The sequence below is a fragment of the Hippichthys cyanospilos genome, chromosome 8 (genome assembly GCF_059441005.1).
Source record: "Hippichthys cyanospilos isolate Australia breed blue-spotted pipefish chromosome 8, RoL_Hcya_1.0, whole genome shotgun sequence".
Lineage (NCBI taxonomy): Eukaryota > Metazoa > Chordata > Actinopteri > Syngnathiformes > Syngnathidae > Hippichthys > Hippichthys cyanospilos.
The window spans coordinates 18,320,639-18,347,143 of NC_142376.1; the positions used below are offsets into that span (position 1 = coordinate 18,320,639).

At 38.4% G+C, this 26,505-nt stretch overlaps 2 protein-coding genes across 3 annotated transcripts; one reads left to right on the forward strand and one right to left on the reverse strand.

The window, feature by feature from the left end:
* Positions 1–5,212: 5,212 nt before the first annotated feature.
* On the reverse strand, positions 5,213–16,570 carry LOC148420393 (urokinase-type plasminogen activator-like). The gene is made up of 12 exons (XM_088420837.1): positions 16,518–16,570; positions 12,771–12,895; positions 12,330–12,420; positions 12,185–12,239; positions 11,946–12,096; positions 11,431–11,513; positions 11,322–11,360; positions 11,062–11,242; positions 10,827–10,972; positions 10,605–10,745; positions 9,001–9,149; positions 5,213–7,625 (listed from the first exon to the last, which is right to left on the reverse strand). The coding sequence occupies exons 3-12, from the start codon at positions 12,378–12,380 to the stop codon at positions 7,431–7,433; spliced, it is 1,191 nt and encodes a 396-aa protein (XP_088276963.1). The 5' UTR covers positions 12,381–12,420; positions 12,771–12,895; positions 16,518–16,570; the 3' UTR covers positions 5,213–7,430.
* On the forward strand, positions 15,869–25,588 carry LOC148420394 (inhibitor of nuclear factor kappa-B kinase subunit alpha-like). 2 transcript variants are annotated; one of them, XM_088420835.1, is made up of 22 exons: positions 15,869–16,126; positions 16,530–16,643; positions 17,284–17,378; positions 17,451–17,568; positions 17,655–17,724; positions 17,794–17,882; positions 17,987–18,076; positions 18,157–18,281; positions 19,086–19,193; positions 19,282–19,417; positions 19,599–19,799; positions 19,934–20,036; positions 20,860–20,983; positions 21,250–21,401; positions 21,661–21,722; positions 21,808–21,917; positions 21,995–22,044; positions 22,201–22,309; positions 22,381–22,528; positions 22,651–22,694; positions 23,670–23,769; positions 24,520–25,588. In XM_088420835.1, exons 2-22 carry the CDS (start codon positions 16,539–16,541, stop codon positions 24,598–24,600), a joined length of 2,220 nt encoding a protein of 739 aa, XP_088276961.1. In that variant the 5' UTR covers positions 15,869–16,126; positions 16,530–16,538; the 3' UTR covers positions 24,601–25,588. The 2 variants fall into 2 exon arrangements, 1 of the variants encoding a protein (XP_088276961.1); XR_015866329.1 differs by lacking the exon at positions 24,520–25,588 and having other exon boundaries at positions 22,427–22,528.
* The last annotated feature ends 917 nt before the right edge of the window (positions 25,589–26,505 follow it).

Genomic DNA, 26,505 nt, shown 5'->3' on the forward strand with positions numbered 1-26,505 from the left:
GTGCAAGTGACAGCTCTTCCTAAGTTACGTCATGCATGCATGCCAGTATGCCCCCACCACCGTCACCACCACCCGCCGCCCAAAAAGGAGAGGGCTAAATTAATAAGAGGTGGGGATTCCTCGGTTGTATAAGGACGTTGAGGGCAGTGCCGCCAACAGGAAAACTGTGGCACCACAATGAGTGGTAGATTTCCCTGACCGAAATTCGACAATGAATATTGCAATGCTGATTCAATATGCAATTATTTTAAATGTCACTTAGCACTCGGCATCTATTACAGCCTGTTGACTTCCAGCCGTTTTCCCCGAATGGAATTTTGAGTGCTTTCTTGCCTTTCTGTAAGCTTTGTTCAGGGTATGCTTTTGTGCATGTATGATGTTCTCTGTGATCTCTGTGATCTCCCTTAGAGCAGGGGTGGGCAAACCTTTCGACTTGAGGGCTACAAAGGGATCTAAAACTTGACAAAAAGGACCGATTCAAGGATGTGTGATGGGATTGTTTTGATAATCCACCTCATAAGAGAAAAATGCGGGATAGAAAACGTGCTTTAATTTCTATAGAAAATCAACAAAGGTATTAAAAGGGTATTATTCAAGTCCTGTGTGTATCAATATTTATTGTTTTTTAAGGAAGTGAAAATGAATAAAATACAGCTATGTTTTGTATTGCTGAGAGTTACTATTTTAATTCACTTACAGTTCTGCCGTCCTTCAAGATATTAACATTATCAAGCTCCTCCTGACTGATGATTTCTTCATTTTCAGGCGGCTGGATTAATGAACTCAACGGGCCGAGCTGCATATGGCCCCCGGCCCGCAGGTTGCCCGGGCCTGCCTTAAAGGCTCTGTTGTGATTACGCATTATATAAATTTGACTTGACTTGACTAGATATTTTTTTGGTTAGTACCTGTAGTTACTTAGTGTAACAATTTTGAGAAATACTGCTCTCGCTAACTAGACAATGCAATTTCTGAAGAAATTGTGTGTAAATGCTGAAAAGCGAAATGCAATTGAACAATAAAGCATACAGAATGCCATCCATCCATCCATTTTCTATAGCTGCTCATCCTCACAAGGTTCGCAGGCTTGCTGGTGCCTATCCCATCTGTCTACAGGCAGTAGGCGGGGGACACCCTGAACTGGTTGCCTGCCAATCACAGGGCATCACATTTTAATCACATTTAATCACATTTTAATCGGGAAAGAAACCTAGAAAACATGCAGGTTACCGGCTCTCAAGGACCGGATTTAGACACCTTTGGTATACGTAGAATAACATTGGTGTGATTGTGAAAGCCTTCGGCCTTCTCGCAATAACATTTAACTTGACGACCTAATAAAATTAAATCATGGGCAATTTTTGGTCCAGGGTGTCAAAAATACTGACAAGGAAATCACCCATGTGAAAGAAACAGCAGTTTCTTTTTTATGAAGCTACAAACTTACGTTTGACAACTGATCCACGTTCATTAAATACTGGGTCAGGAGTCCACATCTTCAAGCGTGCTTCAATGTTCAAGTCTATATTAAGACCAGGAATTCATTTTGCTGTGACCCAAAAAAGAAGACAGTTTCTTCATGGAGCACAAACATCTTTATAGCGGCACATATTCATGCATTAACAAACACATTGCATGAGGTGTAATAGGGCATTCGATTAAATTACCGGTAATAGGAATGAGAGACTTCCAACAAGAAGTGCTGCTGAAATGGGGGGCACTTTCAGTGTGTGCCGAGGAAACCAGAGATGTCACAGGCAAAAACAGCAGTATTTATACCCTGGAGGCATTCACTACCACAGGGCCTGTAGCTCTGTGTGTATAGATATGTGCATCTGTGGGGGTGTGAACAAGAAGCTGTTGTCATTTGGATTGGAGAGACTAGACACTTTGGTCCACCTGGTTAAAGAGGCTCTCTTCTACTACTCTTGTATGGATAGCATTTATGCACTCTATCTGATCACTTCTATGACAAGAGCTCTTAAAACGGCTGCCACTTCGAAGATGAAAGGTGCACTTACACTTAAGACCTCAAGGGGTTCACCTGATCTCATTGGTCAATGTCGCGCCAGCAGCCAATGAAGTGTCTTGTAGTGCCCGTGAGGTGATAGAATGATTGTCTTGCCAGTTTGCCTGCTTTTGACTGCGCCTTCAAGAGCAGTCTCCACCTCACACTCCAGTGAGAACGCCTGCCGGCAGCAATACGGTGAGGTCAAAACTAAGCGCTATTGTAATAAATTGGAATTTAGAGTGTCAAGTCTGCTTCCCTGTTATCATGTTTGGTCAGCTACAGGCTCCACTCTAGGTCGACGTTTGAGGGCCCTTCTCCGGAGCCCGTTACGCCAAGGGCAACTCCAGTCCTCCGTGTTCCCAGACTACAGTCAAGCAAGGGAAATGGGAAAGGATAACAGTACAGTTAATGTACAAGGTTCAATAATTATTTTTTTAAAATGTGTACTGCAGTAATCTTTGTCTCAAATATGTCAAGTATAAATACTTTTCACGTTTTAAAAATTCTGGTACCTAATCTGATTCCTTGTGGCTGGTCCAATTTCACAGATTTCTTTTTATGTGGGGAGGGTTTCAGCCACATTAACTGCAAAAAATGATGTAATCTCACATTTGGCACATTGATGATTGAATTTCTTATGAAATATGAGTTATTCCGGTAGCTATATTTTAAACAAGGAAGTGAAGTGTAACGGTTGGTTCCCTTAAAGCTTTTACCTCACTGTGTGGCTGCCATGCCGCTTTCATGGCATAGTACTCTTTCACCATTGACTGCTATGAGAGTGTGGTTGTATGTTTGGTCTGCATGGGTGGTAAAGGGGTGGTATGAGGTTGTTGCTTGGTTTGTAATGTCATAAAAACAATGCAAGAACCCGTTGTTTTCTCAGATCACATGGGGTTGGTGCTGAGATCACAGCAATGAGCTGGAATTCTATGGGTCAGCAAAGGAAAGCAACATTTTGGGGGTGTTTACGGTGAGTAATTAGCATTGTAACATGGTCAAAAGTGCCGAAAAACTTTAATTTCAGGACCATGATACAGCCCCTTTAACTCTTAAGGTTACAGCTTCGTTACCAAGTTAGTAGCCTATTGGAACCATGTAGTCATCAAATGCAAGACTGAGGTTTCATTCCAAAAAGTATATTTAATTTTATCGTAAACGTAAACATCACTGCACATAAACATCCATCCATTTTCTTAAGGAGTTGTCCTCACAAAGACAAGAACCATTATTTTAGACAATTTTGTAACATTTTACCAACCAATCGAGTAGATTGATTTAAAAAAAAATCACATTAGCGCATATTCTGCACTGTCAATCGAGTAATAAAGGGATGGATAAAATAATCAACAAGTGGATCTGTTTGCAAAATAATCATTAGCTGCAGCCCTAAAAATACTGCCTAAATAAGGATTTACTTCAACTGTGTTGCATACAGTATAAAATATTAAAAAGAAATACCTGAAAAGACAAAAAGTTCCAAAAATACAGTAAATGCTGTATGTAAAATACAACTTAAATACAAGCTGCACTTTGGCAGTGACTTTTTTTCTCATGCTGTACCACTATAGTGAGCTTTTGCATCACCAGTTGTAATACCGTTGCTTCACACTCTAAATGTCATATAGCTTTATGTACTGTATGTCCTGTGTATCTTGACATTCTGGTTATTTTCTATTTTTAAATGTTTTTAACTCATTTATTGTGTGTACTTTTTTGTAACTGAAGAAAAATGTCCTATTTCAATTTCTGCACCGCCTGTACATTTCCATGTAAGGGAAGTAGCCGTCTCATCTCCACTGTAATGATGCAGCATCAGGAGTAACTTGGGTGGGAAGAGGGGGATCTAACCTGAAAGCTTTCAGCTGCGAAACAAACAATCTTTGACCCTGATCTATCCTAACCTTCTCTTTAGAAATGTCCTTTCAGGGGAGTGAGACTCATACCCTTCCTGCATCCCAAAGCCATGTATGGGTTGAGACACAGAATTAAAGTAAACAGAGTTGTGTGAGTTGTTGAGGTGTGTGTAGGAGGGCAAGCATAAGTTGTGATTGGCCCCAGCAGGGCTGTTGTAAACTATTTTGGCTTGATATTATTTTTATAAACTGAAGATGCTTGGAGAGGTTTTGAAGTTAAAAAAGAAGACCATGCCTATAATACACATAAAAATAATCCTTTATCATGTTAAGGAGGAAATGTATGTTTGCAGAGCTTGATTCATATTTCAGCATATTAATTGCATACAGTTCTTGAGAAGCCCAGTGGAAGAGTGACTACCATGTCCGTTTCACAGCACAGAGGTTGCGAGTTCCCCATGTCTCGTGGGTTCTCGCCTGGTACTCCTGTTTTCTCCCACATTCTGAAAATATGCATGGTCGGTGTGTATATTGAACACTCTTAATCGTGCGCTCAATGCATTGACAGCGGTTGACCGGTCACACGCCGAGGAAGTGCTGAAAAAACTGGATGGTGATCGGGAAAAGAATTAGAGGGTGCTGTCATGTTTCTGTTGTGGATTTGGGTTGGTTTTTCTGTTTGGGGGGAATTTGGTATTTTCAAGTTATGGGTTTCTTTTTAGTTCATGTGTGTTTAGTTCATTGTTCCCATTAGGTTTCCCTCTCGTCTGTCCTCGTTTGCATAATTTGTTTCCAACTGTCTGTGTACCTGCCCTCCGTGTGTCGTACAATCATCTTCCTCGGTCTTTTGTTCCTCTCTAGCTGTTTTGCTTTTCCTTGTCGACTCTCTAGTCTATTTAAGTCAGAATTTGCATTCAGTTAGTTGTAGGGTCATTGTCTCTGTCACACATCTTTGCTCTTAGTCCAAATCCACGCCCGAGTTGCCTGACGATGCTAAAGTTGAGCCCTTTTGTCTCTGTTTATCTCGGTTCTGTGCTTTCCCCCTTCAAGCCTGCCCCTTTCTGCTTTCTTACTGTATGCTACCCTGATTTTTGGTCCTTCTTTTTTAATTTTTTTTTTTTTACTAAGCATCATTTTTTTTTTGTTCACCTTGCGTCCCGCTTCACTGCCTTTGGGTCCACCTCTGCTCTCCATCATGCCCAAACAGGCGCAACCGTTTAATCTGAAACATTTCAGCCTTAAAAAGAAAAAGACTAACAACAGAATCGTGGATAAAGATGCCATGTGTTTTTATTGCAAAAAAAAAATTGTATGTTGTTAAGGTGATTGAAAGACCAATTTGACAAACGCACGTGTGACTTCACCTTCCAGCCACAGCAAGCGCGCCTGAAATAGGGTCAGCAAGCCAGTCCATAATATGGAAATTAAGACAAGAGGTACTGGCAGCAGTCCACTATCCATAAACAGACTTGTTTTCAAACAATTTAATGAAGAAATTTGACAGCAAGTCAGCAAAAATCCTAGGAGCTGACGCACAAATCAAACAAAATTCTCCGGTCTATATTTTTTTTCTTTCTTTTTTTTAACTCTCAAATTCTATGCAGTCAAGGTCATGTTTAAGATATGAAAAAACTGGGCATGTTGCTGATTTAAAAAAGTGTTTCATATGTGTTCATAGATGCCAATGATGTGCTGCTTCTGTAAAAGAATAAAATAAATAGAATTTCTCTATTCTATTAAAATGTTTTCTGTTTTTCATTGATCCATCCATCCTGCCACTCTTCCTCACGAGGATCACAGGCTTGTTGGTACCTAGCCCTGCGGTCTTCGGGCAGTAGATAGGGGACACCCTGGACTGGTTGCCAGTCAATTGCAGGACAACCATTCACACACACATTCACAGCTAAGGACAAGTTAGAGTGTTTAATACACATTTGCCAGTCATTTTTTGTGGGGGGTTGTTTGAGGAAGCTGCAGTACCCGGAAAGAACCGGCGCAGGCTCTGGAAGAGCATGCAAACTCCACACAAAGGCCGGAGCCAGCTGGATTTGAACTCAGGTCTCTGTATGGCGGACGTGCTAACGTATCTTCCGCCGAGCCGCCCTCTGTTTTTTCATTTGTTGTTCTTTACATTCTTGTTCTTTGTATATGGATTTCTTTTTCCTAATACAAACATTGCCCAGCATATCGCAATACATATCGCAATACACTTTTGCTGTATGGGAGCATTTCGTAATATGCTTTCAAGCCACAATACCCACCACTAGTTATTGGGTTATCATTGGTCATTACCCCCAAACCTACCTTTCGCCAACACCCTCCCCCGTAAATCTCAGGGGAAAAATGTTTAGGTACCTCTGCTCTAAATTGTCCTTAGGTGTATTTGTGAGTGTGAACAATTGGTTAGTCTTTGTGTGCCCTGCGATTGGCTGGCAATCAGCTCAGTGCACCCCACCAACTGCCCAAAGACAGCTGGATTAGGCCCAAACATGACTGTGACCATTGTGAGGATAAGAGATCAAGATGGATGGATTCTATGCTCTTGTGCATGTCACATGTACCTTACTTTATAAAACCAAGTGAAATAATTAATAAGTATGGTTTTTATTTGCATGCATCAACACATTAGTAGGCACATTGCTTACATTTCTGTAAAAGTATTTTGAGAACTAACAAAGTTCAAGTACTTTAACCTTCTCAAATGACTTTCTGGATACTTTTCCATAGTACCGCCATCCAGTGCTCTGGGTGAATTTTGCTCCACTGTATGGTACAGAACTGTTTTTATGAATTTTGGATTGAGCTTTGTTTTACTTAACACATTCTTTTTGCACAGTATGAAAATAGCTATAGTAAAGTATTTACATTTCAATCCATTAGAAATATCAAGGGAGAACCTGTTTCTAGAACATGCTTAACAGAAAATGCTTGCAATACATTAGATTGTATCAAACATATCTTTTACACGGGTAAAAAAAAGAAATAAAATAGTGAAAAATATATACAGTATAGCCATTGTCCATTCAATACAATAAATAAAATATAAACATTCCTTTAGAAAAATAATGGTTGATTCCTTGAAGGGTTATCTCTGTACATGTAAAGCATGTAAAGATTTTTTTTTCTCAGGGTGGTATAGAGAAAAATAGAACCATCATGTTACTTGCTGTTTTGTTTTGTTTTGTTATTTTTTACTTAATAATTAAACACTGAAAAAAAAGAATCAATCACATTCTCACAGTTTATATAAAATGTAGTTATCTTAAAAAAACTACTACATCAAGGCTTTCGGGTAAAGGTGCTGAGGCAAATAAGGCCATGTCAAAACGTAATTTTAGTACATGCCGTGCATCACCAGAATGTGGATGTTGGACCGCAAATGGCCTCCGGCCATAGTTTGGACACCTCGGATGCACACTAAAAAAATGTCCATCAGGTGCAGCTCTGTGCGCAGTGCAAACATCGAAACACACATACCAGCCTATACACGGAGCTTTCGCGTGTGCTGCTCTTTGTTCCTTTCAGAAATTAATTTTATCACAAGGGACTCACTATCACCCACTTCATTTCAGAGGATACATGACACCTTCAGTATACTGCAGTAGTTTTGTTTTCTCTGCAATCCATCTGTTGTATTTGGTGATCTGAGTGTAAACCCCTGGATTGTTCTCCTGAGCACAGCCAATGCCCCAGCTCACAATACCAAATTGAAACAGCCGACCAGAGGCTTCACACACAAGTGGACCACCAGAATCACCCTGGGAGGAGAAGAAAAACGTCAGTGCCTCAGGCACAATATCAGAAGTCATGTCCATCCATATATTTTTCAAAACAAGACCCGTACCAATTATTACACTTTCATAAATAATTATCCATTTTAAGCTCACCGATTACCGTGATGAGTGCAATTATCATAGAAACAGGTGGTAGGTTGTCATACTTTTTCACATGAGGTAGACGAGATGAAGACGCTGGGCTCGTGCATGCATGCGTTCTACCGCTGGATAGATCTCCTTGTGATCAACATCTTCTCTTCTCACACACGACTACTGTGCCCTCTAGAGGCGGACTACCAGCAATGACAGTATTGTCGCAAATACAAAATCAAAAGTCCCAAATACGTATTCTGAATTTGAACTAAATGTCTTCAAAAGTATGAATGAAAACGAACATATGGGGCTTCAGCAATTTTCATCAGATTGCAGTTCACAAAGGATCGATTCCACAATTGTGTTTTGCCTTTGTGTGTGTCCTCATGACAAAATTGTACCAGTGATAGCACGGACATGTGTCACAGCAGAATAGAACAGGAACCGAATTTACTGTAATAAAAAATATGATCCATCTAAGTAAATCAAATTGCATGCACATATTGATTTTACCAACCGGCTGCTAGTATGTGACTGAAAGAGTAATGGCTAATGTCAGACGTAAATGTACTGAAAAGCCTACTAACAAATAGTTTACTGTTTCCTCTTCGCATCTTCAAATGGATATTAGTTTAGCTCTTTTATTTGAGCAGTGGTTTACTTCTCTTTATCAATAGATGGCAGTTTCTATTGTTAAAATATTCATTGAGAAGATCAACTTTCAGTTGAGGTGTTACATTGCTGAAAGATTGAGTTTTGAATAACCACATTGTCTTTGCAGTAGGGAAATATCAACTTGAAAGTAGACCAATTGTGATTAACGTTGTAATTGGAATACAATAAGGATTGGTACTTTTTTTTTTCTTTTAATTTCAGACTTTGATTCACTTGTTCATTTTTTTCTGTTTTAAACTCAACTGTAAACTCTATAAATGCTTTAAAAAGTAGTTAACATTTGTTGAAAATTGATTTGTATTCCTTTTTTCTAAAGGATACCGTTTTAGGTATACATTTTCAATTCTTATCGATAATATTATTTATAGTCAGAGCGACAAGTGTGTGAGTGTGTGTGTGTGTGTGTGTGTGTGTGTGTGTGTGTGTGTGTGTGTGTGTGTGTGTGGGAGGGGCGGGGGGGGGGGGGGGGGGGGGTTCTTTCCTAGAGGAGGCTTTGCAAAAGAGAGAAGCACTGCTCTAGTTGCTTTTGTTCACACGGCCAAGTTAAGGATGCAATGCTTAGCTTATTTGCATGGATGGATTCACTTACCTTGCATGCGTCCATGCTCCAGTCTGGCGCTGCAGCACAGAACATGTTGTCAGTGAGCAGATTTGCGTACATGGGATTTCTTTTGCATTGAGCCTGGGAGAGAAGATTCACTCGGGCCTCCTTCAGGTACTGAGAGTATCGCAATGCCCCTGCAGACAACACTTCTGTTAGAATCTTGTTAGAATTGCTACCTCGTTATCTAGAGCAGCAGTTCTCAAATGAGGGTATTTGATGGCACTTCGGGAGGTACATAAGATTTTAATGGCTTTTACAAGCAAGAGTAAAACCTATGTAATGTTTTTTTAATGACATGGCAAGAACAATACATTTTTCTTTTTAAATTAAGATCAAATAAATTAGAACATGAAATAACTTAAAATGAGCTATAGTGAGTCTTTTGCAAGATGTTAGGATTTTTCTTGAGTTTCATGCAGATGTGCAGTGTCATTAAGGACACAAATTTTCCAACTGACAAACCATTAAAAAACAGATGCTGTTCCATTTTACATCTTCTAGATATGCTGACTAAAATATACCAAGAGAGACCACTACAAATACAGATCCAATGTTTAATAAATCAAGGCACATGTGACACAAAACTTTTTGTTTTTTTTCATCCAAAAATGTTTTACCGCCCTTTAGGGGTAGCGATGTGGGATGCCACTTTTTTAGACTAATACAAGTATGATAAGTTTACACAAATGCTGATCTCAAGTACAATGCCGCTGCTACTTTTGATATATTAAATTTCCCCAAAACAATTGACAGATCATTTTTAAGAAAGGCTTGTATGGTCAATTAAAGCATTTGCTTTTAAGACTACTCAATTTCTTAAATAGAACTGCTTTTGACAAGTAAAGGTCTAATCCGCTCCAAGGTCTCCAAACACCACACTCCTAACTCTTTAAAAAGCATTAAAATACTATACACCAAATGATGTTTTTACGCAATGTCTTTTTTTTTTATTTGTTTTAATTATTATAACTTATTTTCACCTGTTGGAGTTCATTTTTACCTTTGTCAATTTCTGATAACAGACGTTTGGTGAAGAATAGATCCAACAATGTTCGTTTTGACGGTTTTACATATTTTTTTTGAAAATGCACAATGCATTGGCCATCAAAGGTGGATATAGCCCAACTCGTGAACACAAATCCTACTTCGCGGGATTCACTGATTATGAGGGTTTTCCGGTCCTTATTAACCACAAAAAAGAAGGGAATACTACGAGTTTTGGCCACTGCGAGCGACGATACCTTGAAACAAAAGGCCAAACAAAAACCCGATATCGATACCAGGTATCCGCAATTGCTCATGGATTACTTTGCTAAAATAAATATTCCACAAGCACATCATTAAAAAAGACTGACAACCACTGATTCATAAGGTCCTTCCTCCATATGTCAATTGTGTCACCTAAATTTTTGGGTCATGCCTCTTTTTCCACAGATAAAAGCTGTACAATGACTTCATAAATACTACATAAGGGGTACTGTATAAACTTCATACTTTGCTGTAACATAGCTGTAGGAAGAAAATACTAGGTTTTCCCATTACTTTTGTTTACAGTGTTTGTGTGCTTTTTCTCATTATAGTGTACCTACTGGTTCTCTCTTTGCCAAATCCTACAATGATGCACTGAAAGCCATCGGGAAGTTGAGTGTGAGGTGGAGGAAGACAAACAGTGCGAACAGATTCGGATCGTGCAGCACATCGTCCATCACTGCTTTTGAGCTTCAAGAGAGCTGAAAGCAAACAAAACCACTTAGGGATCTATATAGGGTACATAGAGATAGTTTTGTACACAAAGCCTTGCTGTCACACACCTATGTCATTGTTGTGATTGGTCGTATTGTAACCTTGGTGGAGGATAATTTTTTCCACAGTGAATTTCTGCTCATTAACGTCATCTGTTTCATTGATGGCGCTCTTCCCCAGGAACACAGACATATGCTGGAGGTTGATTTCTTCGCTGAACCCAACACACCAACACATCAACAGTTTATCAATTGAAAATGACAATGAAGGAAATAATAACAGGCAGTATGTGTTTAGCCGCACCTGTCAGAGAAGCAATGCGCCGCCGTGAGGACCCAGCAAGGCGCAATGAGTGAGCCACCACAAAGAAATCTGTTACGCTGACGAAAAATGGCAGCCATCCACGGCTGCGACCGCGCAGTTACAAAGGAGCCACCAACAATTTTGTGCATTTTCCGCACGGGCGTCTCGCCACATGTCCGTTCTACAAGGAAGGTAAGTAAGGGAATCATCAAAACATCATCAGTTGATGTAGCGACAACAAGATAGTGGGACAACGTTACCTGTATCCACAGCAATCGGAAGCTTTTCTGTTGTGGAACCTGGAGGGCAATATCACATTCTTAGAAAGTGCAAATCAAACTAACAAGTTCTACTCGTTCAATTTCTTACATTTGGGAACATCACAGAACTGCCTCACAAATCTCTTCCCTTTTTTGACCCGGCACCATGGCCTCAGGCTCTGGTCAGGATTCCTAGGAGTTAAACATGACAGTGACGTCTTCAAGTATGAGCTTCATTCGTTCCGTGACTCCAGTCGGAACTTCTTCCGATTGAAATTAATAGAAGTAGTGATGATCTGTTTTAGCGTATCCGAAAACACCACCCAAAGAAAAATTGTAATAGCAGTACAAAACACTACATAATAATAAAAAAAAAAAATGTCAGGACAGTAAGTCAGGTCATTCAAAAATCAAAAAAAGAACTAAAAAAAAAATAGAAAGTGAAATTGAAAACCTTAACCATTTACAGGACATAAAGGCTTGATGATGGGGCCTATCATATGTAGAATTATGAATTTGCTTTAAAGGCATTGTGTTCAAACTTTATAGTTTCACTGCGTCTTGATAGTGTAACAACTGAGACCTGATATCGTTATTTATTCAGCAAGGTGAACTTGTGCTCACCTGCAATATCTATGATTCCCGATTCCAGATGAGGCCCCCCATGGGTTTTGGAACCAGCTCCAGTTGAGACACCGGCGCCCATTTGTTGTTTTGGAAATAATTCCTCTGTAACTGCTACCATCCCCTGACAAACATTCTTCTGCAGCACCTTCTTCAAAAACAATGAAAAACTACTCTTAAATCCACAAATAAAATCAAAACATACACACGCACACACAAGTTAAGAACAGTGAGCTCACCTTGATACGAGTGTGTATGGCTTGGTGACCACTTGTGCCACTTCTTTGAAAATGCCTGAAATAAAAGGATGATTGACAAAAGTACTTTTTAAAAACAATGTGGCTCGGAGAATTGAATGAAATTGTACATTTTAATTGTACTTACAACTTCAATACTGACAACTGCCATGACACACAGGATGACTAAGAAGTTCATCTTCACTTCTGCTTTTGTGATATTTTGGTCTGCAGACAAACTAGAAAAAAAGGAATAGAACATCTTAATACTGAATGCCCTTAAAGAGAGATTATATGACAGGACATGTGATTATTATGAAAGACGGTGAAGACAAAGTGATAAAAAATCTACAATAATAATCTACAATATACACAGTCGTCTCAATTCATTTATTGCAGTACCGGGAGAGGTTGCAATATCAAAATATTTTTGCTCAACAGAACACAGTATCAACGTGATAGTAATAAAAAGATGTGATTGCATGGTCAGAACTGCACTTTCCCTTCACATTCTCATAACAAAAAATACTAGAGATTTAAGCTCGGAATGAAAATTACTTTTTAAATAAATATAACAAGAAATGCATACCTTTTTGTTGCAATGTAGTGCTACAGATTTGGATGATTCTGATGAAGATTCTTTTTCTGAAGCCGTGTTTGTTTCTTTTTTCTTGCTGTGTGTTTAAGTAGTGCTCATTGTTCCCTGCATCCCTCCTATTTATAAACGCAGAAGATGGGAGGAGGAGTTTCATGACAAGCCCACAAAACCTCTCACGAAACAGCTGACCATCAGACTTCTCTTTACCAAAGAATTGGTCATAAGGTGTGACATCAGCACTGTTGAATAGATTTATTACCAAAATTGGTAATAAAACAGTCACCCACGCTGTTGTGTAGATGAGCACACCAACAAAGGTCAATTTATTGTATACCCAATTTTTTAATAAAACACCACCGTGTTCTATCAGATCAACATGTTTTAACATATATAATCATAGGTCTAGAAATTGCTATTTATATTACATGGGAAGCGTGGCTCAGATGGAGCCTGCTATGTTTCTTTTAACACGGAAAGAAAAGGGGGAATACTTTCGCCAACGTAATTCAAATCATGTTTTGGATGTCATTTTGTGTATCGTGTACAACCGAGTGAGTTTTTGGTTTGTATGCAATCACATATAAAAGAAGGAGATGGAAGGGGGGGGGTCTGCTCCACGCAGCACAAGTTTCACAACAGTCCATAGCAATCGGTTTGGGAGTAAGGATGACTGGTTATTCTATGCATTTGAGTTCACTCGCCAAGCACAAAAGAAAATGACAGCAAAGACGTTACAATACAGCAAGACTGGCCAAAAAAACACCTGCGCTTTCCTTATATTGCGTACGGCCTGCTGCATGTGCCATGTTGTTGCCTGAATGTGTTGTCTTTCCATTTAGATAAGTCTGGATGTGTCAGATTTTCCAGTGTTAACATATTTGCCCAAGTTTTGTAGATTCAATACAATTGTGCACTGAAACCAATGGCGAATTGTATTTGTATTTGCTCTGCTTACTCGCTCGCTTGACGTATGCTTCCAAAGTATGGTCTCTCTGAGACACCGTATTGCACGTGCTGCATTCAAGTAACACCAGTAAAGTGCAAAATTAATTCTACACAATGCGGCTTTGAATGCAATTACAGAAAAGTGTATTCTGTAGTAAGTACAGTTCAAACGTAAAGTGTTGTAGTGCAAAATGAATGCTGATAACCTATACCTCAAACAAGGAATGCTTAATTTAAAGGTGCACAACAAGAATTACTTGTTTGAATTGTATAGGATAGATATCGATTATTGCATACACACAGCTTTTGATTTAATTATTTGTCATTGGCTTGCTCCCCAAAATTGGTTGTGTTCTTGCAAAAACACCCCACAGTTTTTAAAAGAATAGAGCAAGATAAAGCTTACGCTGCTGTAATATTGTAACTCACATTTAAAGAATGAAAAAAAAAAATCAAGAATCTAATCAACTTTGTACATGAGTATTGCTGTGGCATAAATATGCACTACTTGAAAGGGGATTTTGTTTTTGAAATCCCCTTCCGATACACTACCTCATACACGACTTCATTAGTCACATTTCCGATTTCCTCATCTTAGGGATGACTACTGTTTATGCTTTAAGTCAAATCATGGCCAAGCCAGGAAACAAGAAACAATGTAACAGGAAGATGAATCAAAACATTACTTATTGTTATTGTTTTCGGTTGTGCCATCCCAGTCATTCTTCTCAAGGCTATATGCACTCACTATTGTGCATTTTCCTTTCAATGTAAGATTTGACATGATAATAAATATACACACACAAGGGGGGTTTTCTATCATAGTAGGGACATCCCTTTTGACATAAGGCACTTCCTAGCCCTTAACATTAACTATCACAAAAGATTGCCTAACCCTTACCCTTACTCTAACCTCAACAAAACATATTTCTCACCTAGACTCTAAAAGCAAGTCTTGAACACAAAAAGAGGCCTGAACTTGTGGGGTTCACCAAAACGGTCACACACACACACACACACACACACACACACACACACACACACACACACACACACACACACACACACACACACACACACACAAGGTTTTTTGTTGTTGTATTCCAGTGGAGACATCTCACTTGCATAATGCATTTCATGGTCCCTTTTTGTTGTGCAAGTTGAATAATGTAATCCAGTTCTTCTCAGATAGTGGGGGCGTGATGCGATCGATGCCTTGGGGGAGCGTATGATCCAAAGACTTTGCTTTTGGTATGTGAAGTGTACGTGCACATGAATGGCACTAGGTGGTGTAATGGCGCTGTCATTGTCAAAGTCTATGCGGGAGTTATTGTTATTGACTTTTTAAATTGCTGTCATCAACAATTGTTTTTCCTGAATCACATTCTCAATGTGATGTATATATGCATGTATGTATGTTTATATGTATGCATGTATGTGTGTGCGTGCGTGCGTGCGTGCGTGTGTGTATGTATGTATGTATGTATGTATCTATCTATCTATCTATCTATCTATCTATCTATCTATCTATCTATCTATCTATCTATCTATCTATCTATCTATCTATCTATCTATCTATCTATCTATCTATCTATCTATCTATCTATCTATCTATCGATAACTTTGGTACAATTCACCCGCCACGACTCTTCTAGGTAGGGCTTTGGCATTATTGTAGTACGTATATCCGTTTTTTTGTTTGATTATTTTGTTTTGTCTTAGAAAGTGCACAAAACCCTCCCAAACTGATTATTTCAGCAAGATAAGAATAGGGTGAGTCAAGCGTACCACGGGATGACATAAAGACTGGATAGATGGATGAATGGATGGAAGTTTTGGTCTTCTTTAAAATAAGAGAAAGTCTCCAATTGTGTCTTAGTTTAGCCAAACCAAAACTAACAGCAAAACTAAATCTGAGTATATGACGCCATCTACAGACCAAATGTAAAGCCTAACAATCCTGAATGAAACTTTCGTGGTGGAGAAGGGATGGTCACACTAATAAAAATAAGTTGGCTGCAATACGTTCAATGCCTCAAAAAAAAAAAAACGAGCACACAAATACAACCCCTCCCTCCCCCCGCCCCCTCCCCGTCAATTTTTCTTCCTTTTTAGGCAATCTTTTCACGCATGCGCAAATGTTCCTAAGCGTTAATGTTACTTTCACTTTTTCTGGAACTCCGTTTTGGATCCTTTTCCCTCAACGAGAACATATATAGACCACGAAATTTTTTTGTGACATGAGTGACGAACCGAGGAAGCTTTTGCAATGAGACTTGGTCGTTAACAGGGATCAAAAATGGACCGTTTTTATTAGTTAGCTAACTTGGCTAGGTAATAACTTGTGGCTAAACTGTTGGGACGAATTTGCCATGACATAGCAAAACGGACGTCCTAAATAGGTAAGAGGAAATACACCGAGTAGTACTCTTTCCGCAGAGCAAGTTTGCTTGACTTCTTTCAGTCAATTCTGTAGTATCCGTTGTCTCATAAGGTTAAGTCTTGGCTGTGTGTAGCAAAGTACTGTACATGTGAATGATGTCACCTGTAGTTTATCTGATAATCAAATTTGTCACCCACAACACGTACAAATCCCAAGATATTAGTGAATGTAGGAAATAATGCACAACGATATTAGCGGTAGAAAAGTACTGCATTGAGGAAACAAATACTGTAGCTTGCTAATGTACTTGATTTGTCTCATGAAGGATACAAACATGTATTTTCACGCATATAACTGCATTCAAACATATCAAATGGTCAAAGTATAAAGGACATCTAACTACAGTGTACTTATGTCTTCAGGAGTTGACAATGGAGCGGGCTTCCATCAAACAGAACCAGCTGTGTGGACCCTGGGAAATGAAGGAGAGACTCGGGATGGGAGGCTTTGGGCACGTCTACCTGTACCAGAATCACGTATGTGGTCTCGTTCGCAAGGTCACTGCACAAGAGAATATAAATGAGCACTATAGCTTCCCTGATCTGAAATGCTGCTGGAGATGGCAAATAATTATGAATGCTTTCATTCTCATTGTGTTGCATCTTTTGTTTGGAAAAAGTAAATAATTAAATAAAATCCTAAATACTGTACTTTGTGCATACTTTTCTTCTCATATTAGTATATTAGTCTTGAAAATATAAAATATTTTCACCGTATTACCAATTACATGTCATACTGTATTTTTTTTAACTTTGCTTGTCCCCAACACTTCCTAATAGCAGATTACGGAGATCAAATTGCATCATTTTTCCCCTAGCAGTTTTACGGAGGTCAAATTGCATCATTTTTCCCCTTTTAACTCTCAGTGCAAAGGGTTATCAGAAAATGCAACCCCTAAATGCCAGCCGATTTTGAGCATTTTCACTCATCTTTTAAGACCAATGGAATATTGTGTTATGTCTATGTAAACATGGGTGGTATCATATGAAAGATTGACTTTGATTCCTTATTTAGAATTACAAGTATGTAATGTATGTGTAGTATGTATGGCTTTCTTACCCAACGTGAGCAACACTGCCATCCAGCGGTCACACAGTGTTTTTATGTGTTGAGCAGAAGTCCGGAGATAAGCTAGCTGTGAAAATCTGCCGCCTCGAACTGAGCTCCAAGAACAAGGAACGCTGGGGCAGAGAGATCCAGATTATGAAGAAGTGAATATGGATAGTCAAAGTTGATACAGAATGGAAAACCTTGATTTTTACTATAGTATTTATCAATTTCAGATTGAACCACATGAATGTTGTTCAGGCCAGTGAAGTTCCAAAAGAATTGAGCTTGATTGCTTTGAATGACCTACCGCTGCTAGCTATGGAGTACTGCTCCGGAGGAGATCTACGCAAAGTAATAGCAAACTGTGTGTGGTTTTTTTTTTTTTTAAGACTAATAATTTAATTGTTAGAAATAAATTTTCCTTAAAACCTGCTTAGGTGCTCAGTAAACCTGAAAATTGTTGTGGGTTGAAGGAGAGTGAAGTACTCGCCCTGCTCCGTGACATAGGTAAGATTTTTTTTCCTGTAAAATCTCCAAAGTGATAACTCAGTTTAATGCATTTTAACTTTTTCACAGGATGCGGTATTGAGTACCTTCATGAAAACAAGATTATACACAGAGACCTAAAGCCAGAGAATATAGTTCTACAAGAGATCAGTGGCAAGGTAAACTGCTATCTTGCATGTACGTATACAAAAGCACCATATGTAATGTAAGTATTGTATGATAAAGTTTTCCCTTGAACTTCCCCACCTTTATTTTCATTCAGCTTGTCCATAAAATTATAGATCTTGGTTACGCAAAAGATCTGGACCAAGGCAGTGTCTGTACGTCATTTGTTGGAACTCTCCAGTATCTTGTAAGTGCACGTCTACGATACAGTGTAAAATGTTTTGTAATTTAAAAACATTCATGAAGTGTTTATATGATGTGTTTTAGGCTCCAGAACTGTTTGAGAGTAAACCATACACGGTGACTGTGGACTATTGGAGTTTTGGAACAGTGATCTTTGAATGCGCGTGTGGCTTTCGCCCTTTTCTACATCATATGCAGCCCGTACAGTGGTGAGTTTAATTTTATAATTACATTTGCCATATATGAATAAACATGCTGCTCTGAACAAAATTCAATTGATACACTATTTATTTTACCATTGTGAGCAATACAATTTTAACATTTAATAGCATTTAATTAACATTTAATAATTGTTCTGTGATTAATTTGATGACCACTATTTTCCGTCTACATTTAATACTTTAAAAACACATTTTTTATTCTTGTTGTCATGGTTTACCTGTTTTTTTTTTTTTTTTTTTTAGTTTGGTCATGTGAATTTTGCAAGTTGATGCGTGATTGGTCTTTACCGGAGCTCTGAGCAACTGTATTGTCATTTTCATTTGACCGCAAGTGACACAATGGTTGGATTCTAAAATGAACAAAAGCAGGTGGATTTTGCTAGCTAATTCAAATCCCATGAAAACATTATGGAATATCATGGTTAGATGTTTGGGGCTTCATAGAACATGTTATTTTAAAGGCATTATTTTTAATCTACAAATAAATGACAAACAAATAAATGACAATATTTTCTTCGGATTCTGTAGGTTATGTTGTCAGTAGTTTGTAGAACAAAACTAAAATGCTGTGGCCTCCTAAAATTAAATTTGCCTGTAAAAACTAAACTCTTTTCCTCCTCTGCTGTATTAAAAGATGGTCAAATGGATTCAAGACCAGGGGTGTCCAAGTCCGTTCCACACTATTCTGCCTGTTTTCAATGTTACCCTCCAATAACACCTAGTGGCTCTAGAAAATAAATGGATGGATTTACAATATTTGGTGTATGCTTAATAGGTGTGCCTTTTTGATAGGACAAGCCAAGTTAAGAATAAAGGTGTCAATGACATCATGGCAGTAGAAGACATGAATGGAGAAGTTCGATTTTCATCACATCTTCCATATCCCAACAACCTCAGCAGGTAGAAACAACAGTGACGCTTATTACAATAAGAATCGTGTATCTAATTTTAATGCTGATTTAACATTTTTTACATGTATGTTTTTCAGGCCGTTGTTGGCGCCAGTGGAGAAGTTGCTGCAGATGTTGTTATTATGGGACCCAGCAGCGCGTGGCGGAGGGTTGGATCCTGTTACAAATAAGGCAAACTGTTACAGAGCTCTCCAGAATATTCTCAACATGAAGGTCAATAATAACAACAGAATTTGATTTATGACCCACATTAATGTTTTTAGTCATGCAGCAAATCTTGCACAGTCAATACACTCAGTACCTTAATGTACACCTGCACAGTCTATGTGTAACACAAAATGTCTTTGATAAATTTGCCTTTTTGAAGACATGAATTCCCCGATTTGGTGCTCAGGTGATCCACGTGTTAGACATGACTTCAGCCCAACTTCACTCTTTGATCCTGGAACCTGAAGAGAGCTTACACGCCTTGCAGCTTCGTCTCGAGATGCACACACTGACACACATCTCACCTTTGAATCAGGAACTCCTGTTAGAGACGGGAATCTCCCTTGATCCACGCAGACCTCCTGCTCACTGTCTGCCCGATGGTTTGGTATGTGACACCGACTGAATGCAGGAGTCAATTTCACATCAAATATCTTCTTTCAGCCACTCCGTCTTAACTGGTGATATTATCTTTGAGATATGTCTGCAGTGTGTACATTAATGTTTGCTCTATTCCACCAGAGAGGCTGGGACAGCTTCATTGTCTTCCTTTTTGATAAGAGTTTAACCAAGTACTCAGGACCCCTCACTGCCAGACCACTGCCTGATAGTGTCAACTTTATAGGTAAGCATTTTCTATTTAAAATGCAGAAGGATCCAAAGCTTCCCCTTGCCTCTTTCTCCGATTAAAGTTAATAAACTTTACACCTATCTGATCGGCTTGATTGTGATTAGACGATATTTGGAATTTTCTGTGAACTCTCTGATTTGTTGTAATACTGTATCATAATTTGTGGAGCAATCAACTACATCAATGATCGGTCCTGCAAAATAAATGTTGTATGACTGTTTTGAGGGGCAATATTACATCTTTTATTTGCACTAGTTCATTTTAGAAGAATCTTTGCGAGAGCATCAGTTCTTTATTTGTAGTATTTACTGGGTGCTGTAAAGTCATACTATCATCCCAATATAGTAATTTCATTAACAGTAAGTTTTTGTATACATTATTTCTATCTAGTTGTTTTTGAGTTACTTGACTGAATTTTTACTTTATATATGGTCAGTTCTTGAATGCCTTCTAGGAGTTTTTTTTTTTTTTTTAACCTGTGCATCTTTGTCAGTTTGGGCATGGCAAGATTGTCAAAACAGTTTTGTTTAAAAAAAAAATATATATATATATATATATATATATATATATATATATATATATATATATATATATATATATATATATATATATATATATATGCATTAAATAAACAAGTGAGTTGAATGGACATATTACCCCACTTTGTGATCGGATTGGTTAACGATTAATGAACAGCGTTCGGGTAAAGACTGCAAATTAAATTGTTACACTTGTTGGACGTGGTCTCGTAGGACTTTGCTGGCATCAAAAAGTATGTCATTTAAAAAGAATTGGGAACAATTGTTTGTTTCCATAGTCAGAGAGACAAAGACACAGCTCCCGCTAGCTGCATTGAGGAAGGTGTGGGGAGAAGCAGTCAGCTATATTTGTGGACTAAAAGAGGACTACACCCGCCTGTACCAGGGACAAAGAGCTGCCATGTGAGTACATTTAGGGAATTGCGATCTGAGTGGTTTTTCAGAAAAGCCGTTAAGCAGTTGGAGCAACAAAAACATAATTGAAAGGACGAACCCATATCATGTAAACATTCCCTAAAGAAAATAACAATAGGAACAACAGTAATTTGTTCGCAAGTCAAACTGTCACATGATTTCACTGTATGTGCTTTATTACATTTAGCATAAGAAAGGGCAAGCTGGGAGCTGCACCTCAAAAGCATTCCTTGTCTTTGTTTGATTGTGCGTAGGCTGAGTCTGCTGCGTTACAACACCAACTTAACACGCTACAAGAACTTGCTCTTCTCCCAGTCACAGCAGCTGCAAGCCAAGCTGGCTTTCTTCAAAACCAGCATTCAGCATGATTTGGAGCAATACACCAAACAGAGACACACAGGCATCTGTAAGTCTCTCTTATTTGTTATCATGTAATTCATTTGGGCAACATCTCTTTTAAATAAGGTTGTGCACAGTTGTGCAACAAGAATTTTTGGGTTGTTTATATTTACATCCCCTCTTAAAAGATGGAAAATAATCTGTTGCTTTGTAGGTTACAATTATTTTTGTTTAATGATTTATCTGAACGAGAGCATTTAGTCTTTTCATGTTCACCCTTTTTCAATATATTAACAAAGCAAATTATCTGCTTTATGTATACAAAGCTTCAGAGAAGATGCTAAGGACTTGGCATGAAAATGAAGCAAAGGTTGATGGCTTCACAAAGGTAGGAAGATAAGTATGAAGTTTTAATAACAGCCAAACTAATTCCATTTGAGGAATTCACACATTACAAATATTTTCTGCTAAAGATTGCTGATGTGGGATATCTGGATGAAGAGATAGTTGCGCTTCATTCTGAAATTGTGGAATTGCAGCGGAGTCCATTTTTGAGAAGACAAGGAGACTTAATGGAACAGCTGTCAGTATATTTGTAATAACAAAAAAACACTGCTGTAATGCACATTATGTAACTCAATTTCATGTGACTTTCCACAGTGAGGGAAAAGCTATTGAACTCTACAAGCAACTCAAAGCTAAATGCAAAAGTTAGTGCATATCTTCACTTTTATGATGTATAGAAATGTATGCTAGGAGACGGAGTGAGTGGTTCACTTCTCTGTAATCGTTTTAGAAATGTGAATGACTATTTTGCGCCCATAACCACATTTAAAAAAAGTTAAAGTATTTTTATTTGTTCGCAGGCCCCGACCCACCGCATGGTTACAGTGACAGCTCGGGAATGGTGAAGGCCATATTGCAAATGGTCCAGAACCAAGACCGAGTGCTGAAAGACTTGTATACTCACCTAAGGTAATATATTCAGGACCAACCGGGAAAATCTCAGCATAAACGACTTCTCATTCATGTGTGTCACTCTGCAGTACAATTCTGGTGTGTAAGCAACGCATCGTTGATTTGTTCCCTAAGCTGGAGAAGGCAGTTGAAAACATCAAGACGGCAGAGGCAGCCGTAATGCAGATGCAAACGAAGCGGCAGAAAGAGTTCTGGTACCTTCTGAAGATTGCCTGTGTGAGTAATAGTATTTAGTAAGGAGTATAAAAAAAATTCTAATACCCTCTATATGTAGGGGTTTGAAGAATGAACTAAAAACCAGTAATCTTGTCAGTGAAAACTGATGTGTTTGTCTTAAGGCTCAGAACGGCACACAGATTTGTGTTCAACCATCCAGTGATAGGTAATATGTTTGTATTATAAATTCTAAATGATTACCAGTATTTGTACGTACTATACAATCTGGAAACCACAACTCTTGTGTATACAGTCGGCCCCAGTGTTTTGAGATGAATCCGTTCCGCGGTTGGGCTCGTAAGGCGAATTCACCGTATGGCGGGCAATCCAAACCTATAATAAATAGCTAATGCGTTTAGAACCCTAGGTAAAAACATCAAAGTTGTACATACATATTAAAAATTGGTACCAAAATAGTATAGTAAGTGCTACGTGTACGTGCTACGTATATGTAATATACATGTATACAATCAGAAAACATCATAAATAAAAACATAAAGAAAGGATTTATTTACCTTTGAGTGGCGCGTGTTATGCCCATATTCCCTAGTAAGGGTAGCCTAAGCTAGGCTAGCTTCGTATTTCTTGATTATCTCCATCTTTGTTTCCATATAAATCATCTTCTTACTTCTCTCTTTAACATCACTAGCAATCTTGGGACCCATGGCTAACCCATTCAAGTTTGAATTAAGCAGTTAAATGCATAATAAATACGATATTGAAAGCATTCTCACCTGAGATCAAGTCTTTAGGCAGCCATCTTTGTGACCCTGTGCGCTGACCAATAGCAGACCAGCATCTCCGTGAGGAAACGCCGACCAATAGCAGACCAGCATTGTAGTGACATTTGCATTGAGGCATTGGTGGCAACAGAAAATAAGTGCAATTACCTAAAAACGCCTACAGATGGAGACAAAACAACACAAATACAGTAAACCCCCTAGGATCATGACAGTTGTTTTTGTTGCAAAGCGAGGAAACTACCTTAAAGAATGGATGAAAAAACTCACTATTCCACATCGCAACATGAAAAAAACGTAAACCAGGGGCGCTGAAACCCGGGGGTCCACTGTATTTTGTTTTGTGTTCTTTACAATAAAACAAGGACATTTTTAAACTAACTTTTTTTTTCCCTTGCAAGTGAAAGTGTTTCGCAATTATTGGATGACAACTGGCGGTATCTAAGTAAGCTCACGTCTTTGCTGCAGGATGCCAGCCATGAGATGGAGCAAAGTATGACGGTATGATATACAGTGTTGATGTCTGGTCATAATGATTGGAAATGTACAAATACAAGAAGCCCACAGACAAATTGTCTTCACTGCAACTTCTCCAATGTTTTGTTCTCCAATGCTATTTTTTAATGTATGCCCTTCCTTCGAAAGACTGCAATGCATAACATGATGAAAATTGATGAATAATGGATTTTGTACATTTCTGCCACATAGTATGTGTTTCCTCTGTGATTCTCATTCAAGTTCAGTAAACTCCAAGTGTCCTTTTTATCATCACGGTCCAGTCAACACTTGACCCCGGGAAAACAGGAAAATCCCACGTCGCACATTGTAAATAAATACAATAGGTCGCGGATCAATCTTTGCTAGTTTTTGGGTCCTTTTTGGCTGGAAAGAAGCGCTCAAATTCCTTGCCATGATAAGTAGTAGTAGTGATTAAAGTAGACTCTTCTCCTGTCTCTTCACTGGACATATTCCCCTTCCCAAAGAAATTTTCCAAAGACGTCTCTCACTGTGCGTGAGATTTTGGCACGCAAGTGACCCAAAAAAAACCCAACAACTAACAAATGGTTTCTCCAAATAAAATATATTTCACAATCAGATAATACATAAAATGAAAATAATTATTATTTCTTGTGCAGCAAGTGCGGTCCAGAACAAATTGATCCACGTGCCATTTATAAGTAAAAGCTTCCAAATATTACTCTCAAAACAAGATTTCGTACCAACAAATGTATCTCTTTGTACTTTCTTTAGGATCAAGACTGGAGTTGGATCCCTAATAGCACAGCAAAACCCAACCAGAAGCCTTTGAGCGACCAGCCAAAAACTCAATGAGTCCAAGATATGGGACATATTGGTGCCTTACAAACATTTTATTTTTGAAGCTTTGCCTTAAACAGGATGATGCAATAGACTTTTTGTTAAAGCGTGTAAGCAATGATATAAGCTAGACAGTATATTTTCTTTTTTTTATGTGTAAAAGGTGTTTGTAATGTTTAGATACCCTATTTTATTGACATTGGAAATTCAAAAGAGAAAACCACTGACCATAAATGTGGCACGTAAATGTCCAAACCAAACCAGAAGGCAGGAGTATATGCTGTACGTACTGCAGTAAGGCGTGCTGCATTTATACAACAGAACCACTGCCTAAATCTAGTTGGTGTCAATTTTAAATTCAAAAAATTTGCACTGTATTCTTATTGTGAAAACACAAGTTTTGTTTAACTTTTATGAAAAACCCATTTTAATTGACAAATTCATGAGATCTCTGTCTCGTTTTTGATTGACACTTGGCTACTGCATTTGAAAGTTGGCTTTGGTAATTGTGGTTATGAACATGTCCCTTTTTTTTTTTTTTTTTTTTAAAGGTTGTAGTTGATGTAAAAACTTTCAAAACTACCTTCCACTTCCAGAAACGAAAAATGATTCCAACACTCCATTAAAACAGGCTTGGTACAGAGTGCAGTTTGAGGCACGGCTCTGCATAATGTGGACTTAAACGCGTGACTACACATTCTCTTACGCCTTCTTTTTGCACCCACCTTAAAGCTATTTTCCTGCAGCCAATCCCAAAAGAATTATAGTCTAGATGAGTGTAGACCCGGGGTGTCAAAGTCAAATGGACTGGGGAGGCAAATAAAAAAAATAACTGCAAGCCAAGGAAATGAATGTTAGTCCACTGAACTAATTGAACAAATATTTTACTATGTAATTGGATCAAAACAGGTAAGCAATATTTTCTTATGGCTTTGTCAGTCATTTTTAATTTTCAACAGTCAGAAAAGACAAACCTCCTTCACATAAAAAGCCCCTTAACATGCTCCTTCCTCCTGTGTTAATTTCTGTTTCCATCCTTACCTGGCTTATTAGTGAGGTGTAACAAAACAAATCTCTTACTTTTTTTGGGGGGGGGTTGTTAATTTTAGTATGATTTATTTTAGTAACGTCTGCAGTATTTCTAGTCAATATTTACCTTTTCATATTTATTTCAATGAAAAAGACAAAACAAGTCTTATTTCTTTCCAAAGTAAACAGTTTTATCAGACCTAGTAACAATACAAAATGTAAATATACAAGGTCGAATAAACAACCATCAAGACAATCAGCATATATCAGGGTATTAGGCCCTTCACAACTATATGGAAGAAAGTGGAGCCATGTCTTTTACCTGCACATTTCAGGGGGCAGCTCTGTGGTTACTGTGTTTTTTTTGTTTTTTTTTAACTGCACCCACCGTGGTTCTTGTCCAAGGTCACAGCTGGTAAAAAAAAAAAAAAAAAGTGATGTGACCCTGCAATCCTCTGGTCATATCATGAACCGCGTGGTTTCCTTGTTTTTTACTCACCAACCCCTCTTGCAGATTTGCCTGTGTAAATCTGGAGATTCCATGCATTGCATACAGTAGCTCGTTTTTGTGTCACAAGCTGCGCAGGTTTTTATGTCATATTTACCTGGTTTACTGGGCATGTATTGCCAGAAGGGGCATTTCCCACAGTTTTTGATGTTTGTGTTTTTGATGAGTATTTGAAAATTGACTTTTGCTCTTATGCTAGCTAACAATGTATAATGAAAAATGAAATGAGGCCGCCTCCTGCTCAGGCACACCTCCGTTGCATTGTGGGAACAGTAGTCTTGGTTTATAAAAAACCTGCGGCCTGCGGGTCGCAGAAGGCCTGCTGGTAGGTTCTAATAATAAATCAGTATCATGCAGTGGGTGGTCCGGAAATCCAACCCCAG

Bases quoted from the DNA above. Each gene is read 5' to 3' on its own strand.
- LOC148420393 (XM_088420837.1), bottom strand. From the start codon at position 12,380: ATGAACTTCTTAGTCATCCTGTGTGTCATGGCAGTTGTCAGTATTGAA. The intron at 10,746-10,826 runs GTGTGTGACAGC...GTTTGCTTTCAG, and splicing joins CAATCACAACAATGACATAG to CTCTCTTGAAGCTCAAAAGC. The intron at 7,626-9,000 runs GTAAGTGAATCC...TTCTCCTCCCAG, and splicing joins GGAGCATGGACGCATGCAAG to GGTGATTCTGGTGGTCCACT.
- LOC148420394 (XM_088420835.1), top strand. From the start codon at position 16,539: ATGGAGCGGGCTTCCATCAAACAGAACCAGCTGTGTGGACCCTGGGAA. The intron at 20,984-21,249 runs GTGAGTACATTT...GATTGTGCGTAG, and splicing joins CAGGGACAAAGAGCTGCCAT to GCTGAGTCTGCTGCGTTACA. The intron at 21,402-21,660 runs GTAAGTCTCTCT...ATGTATACAAAG, and splicing joins ACAGAGACACACAGGCATCT to CTTCAGAGAAGATGCTAAGG.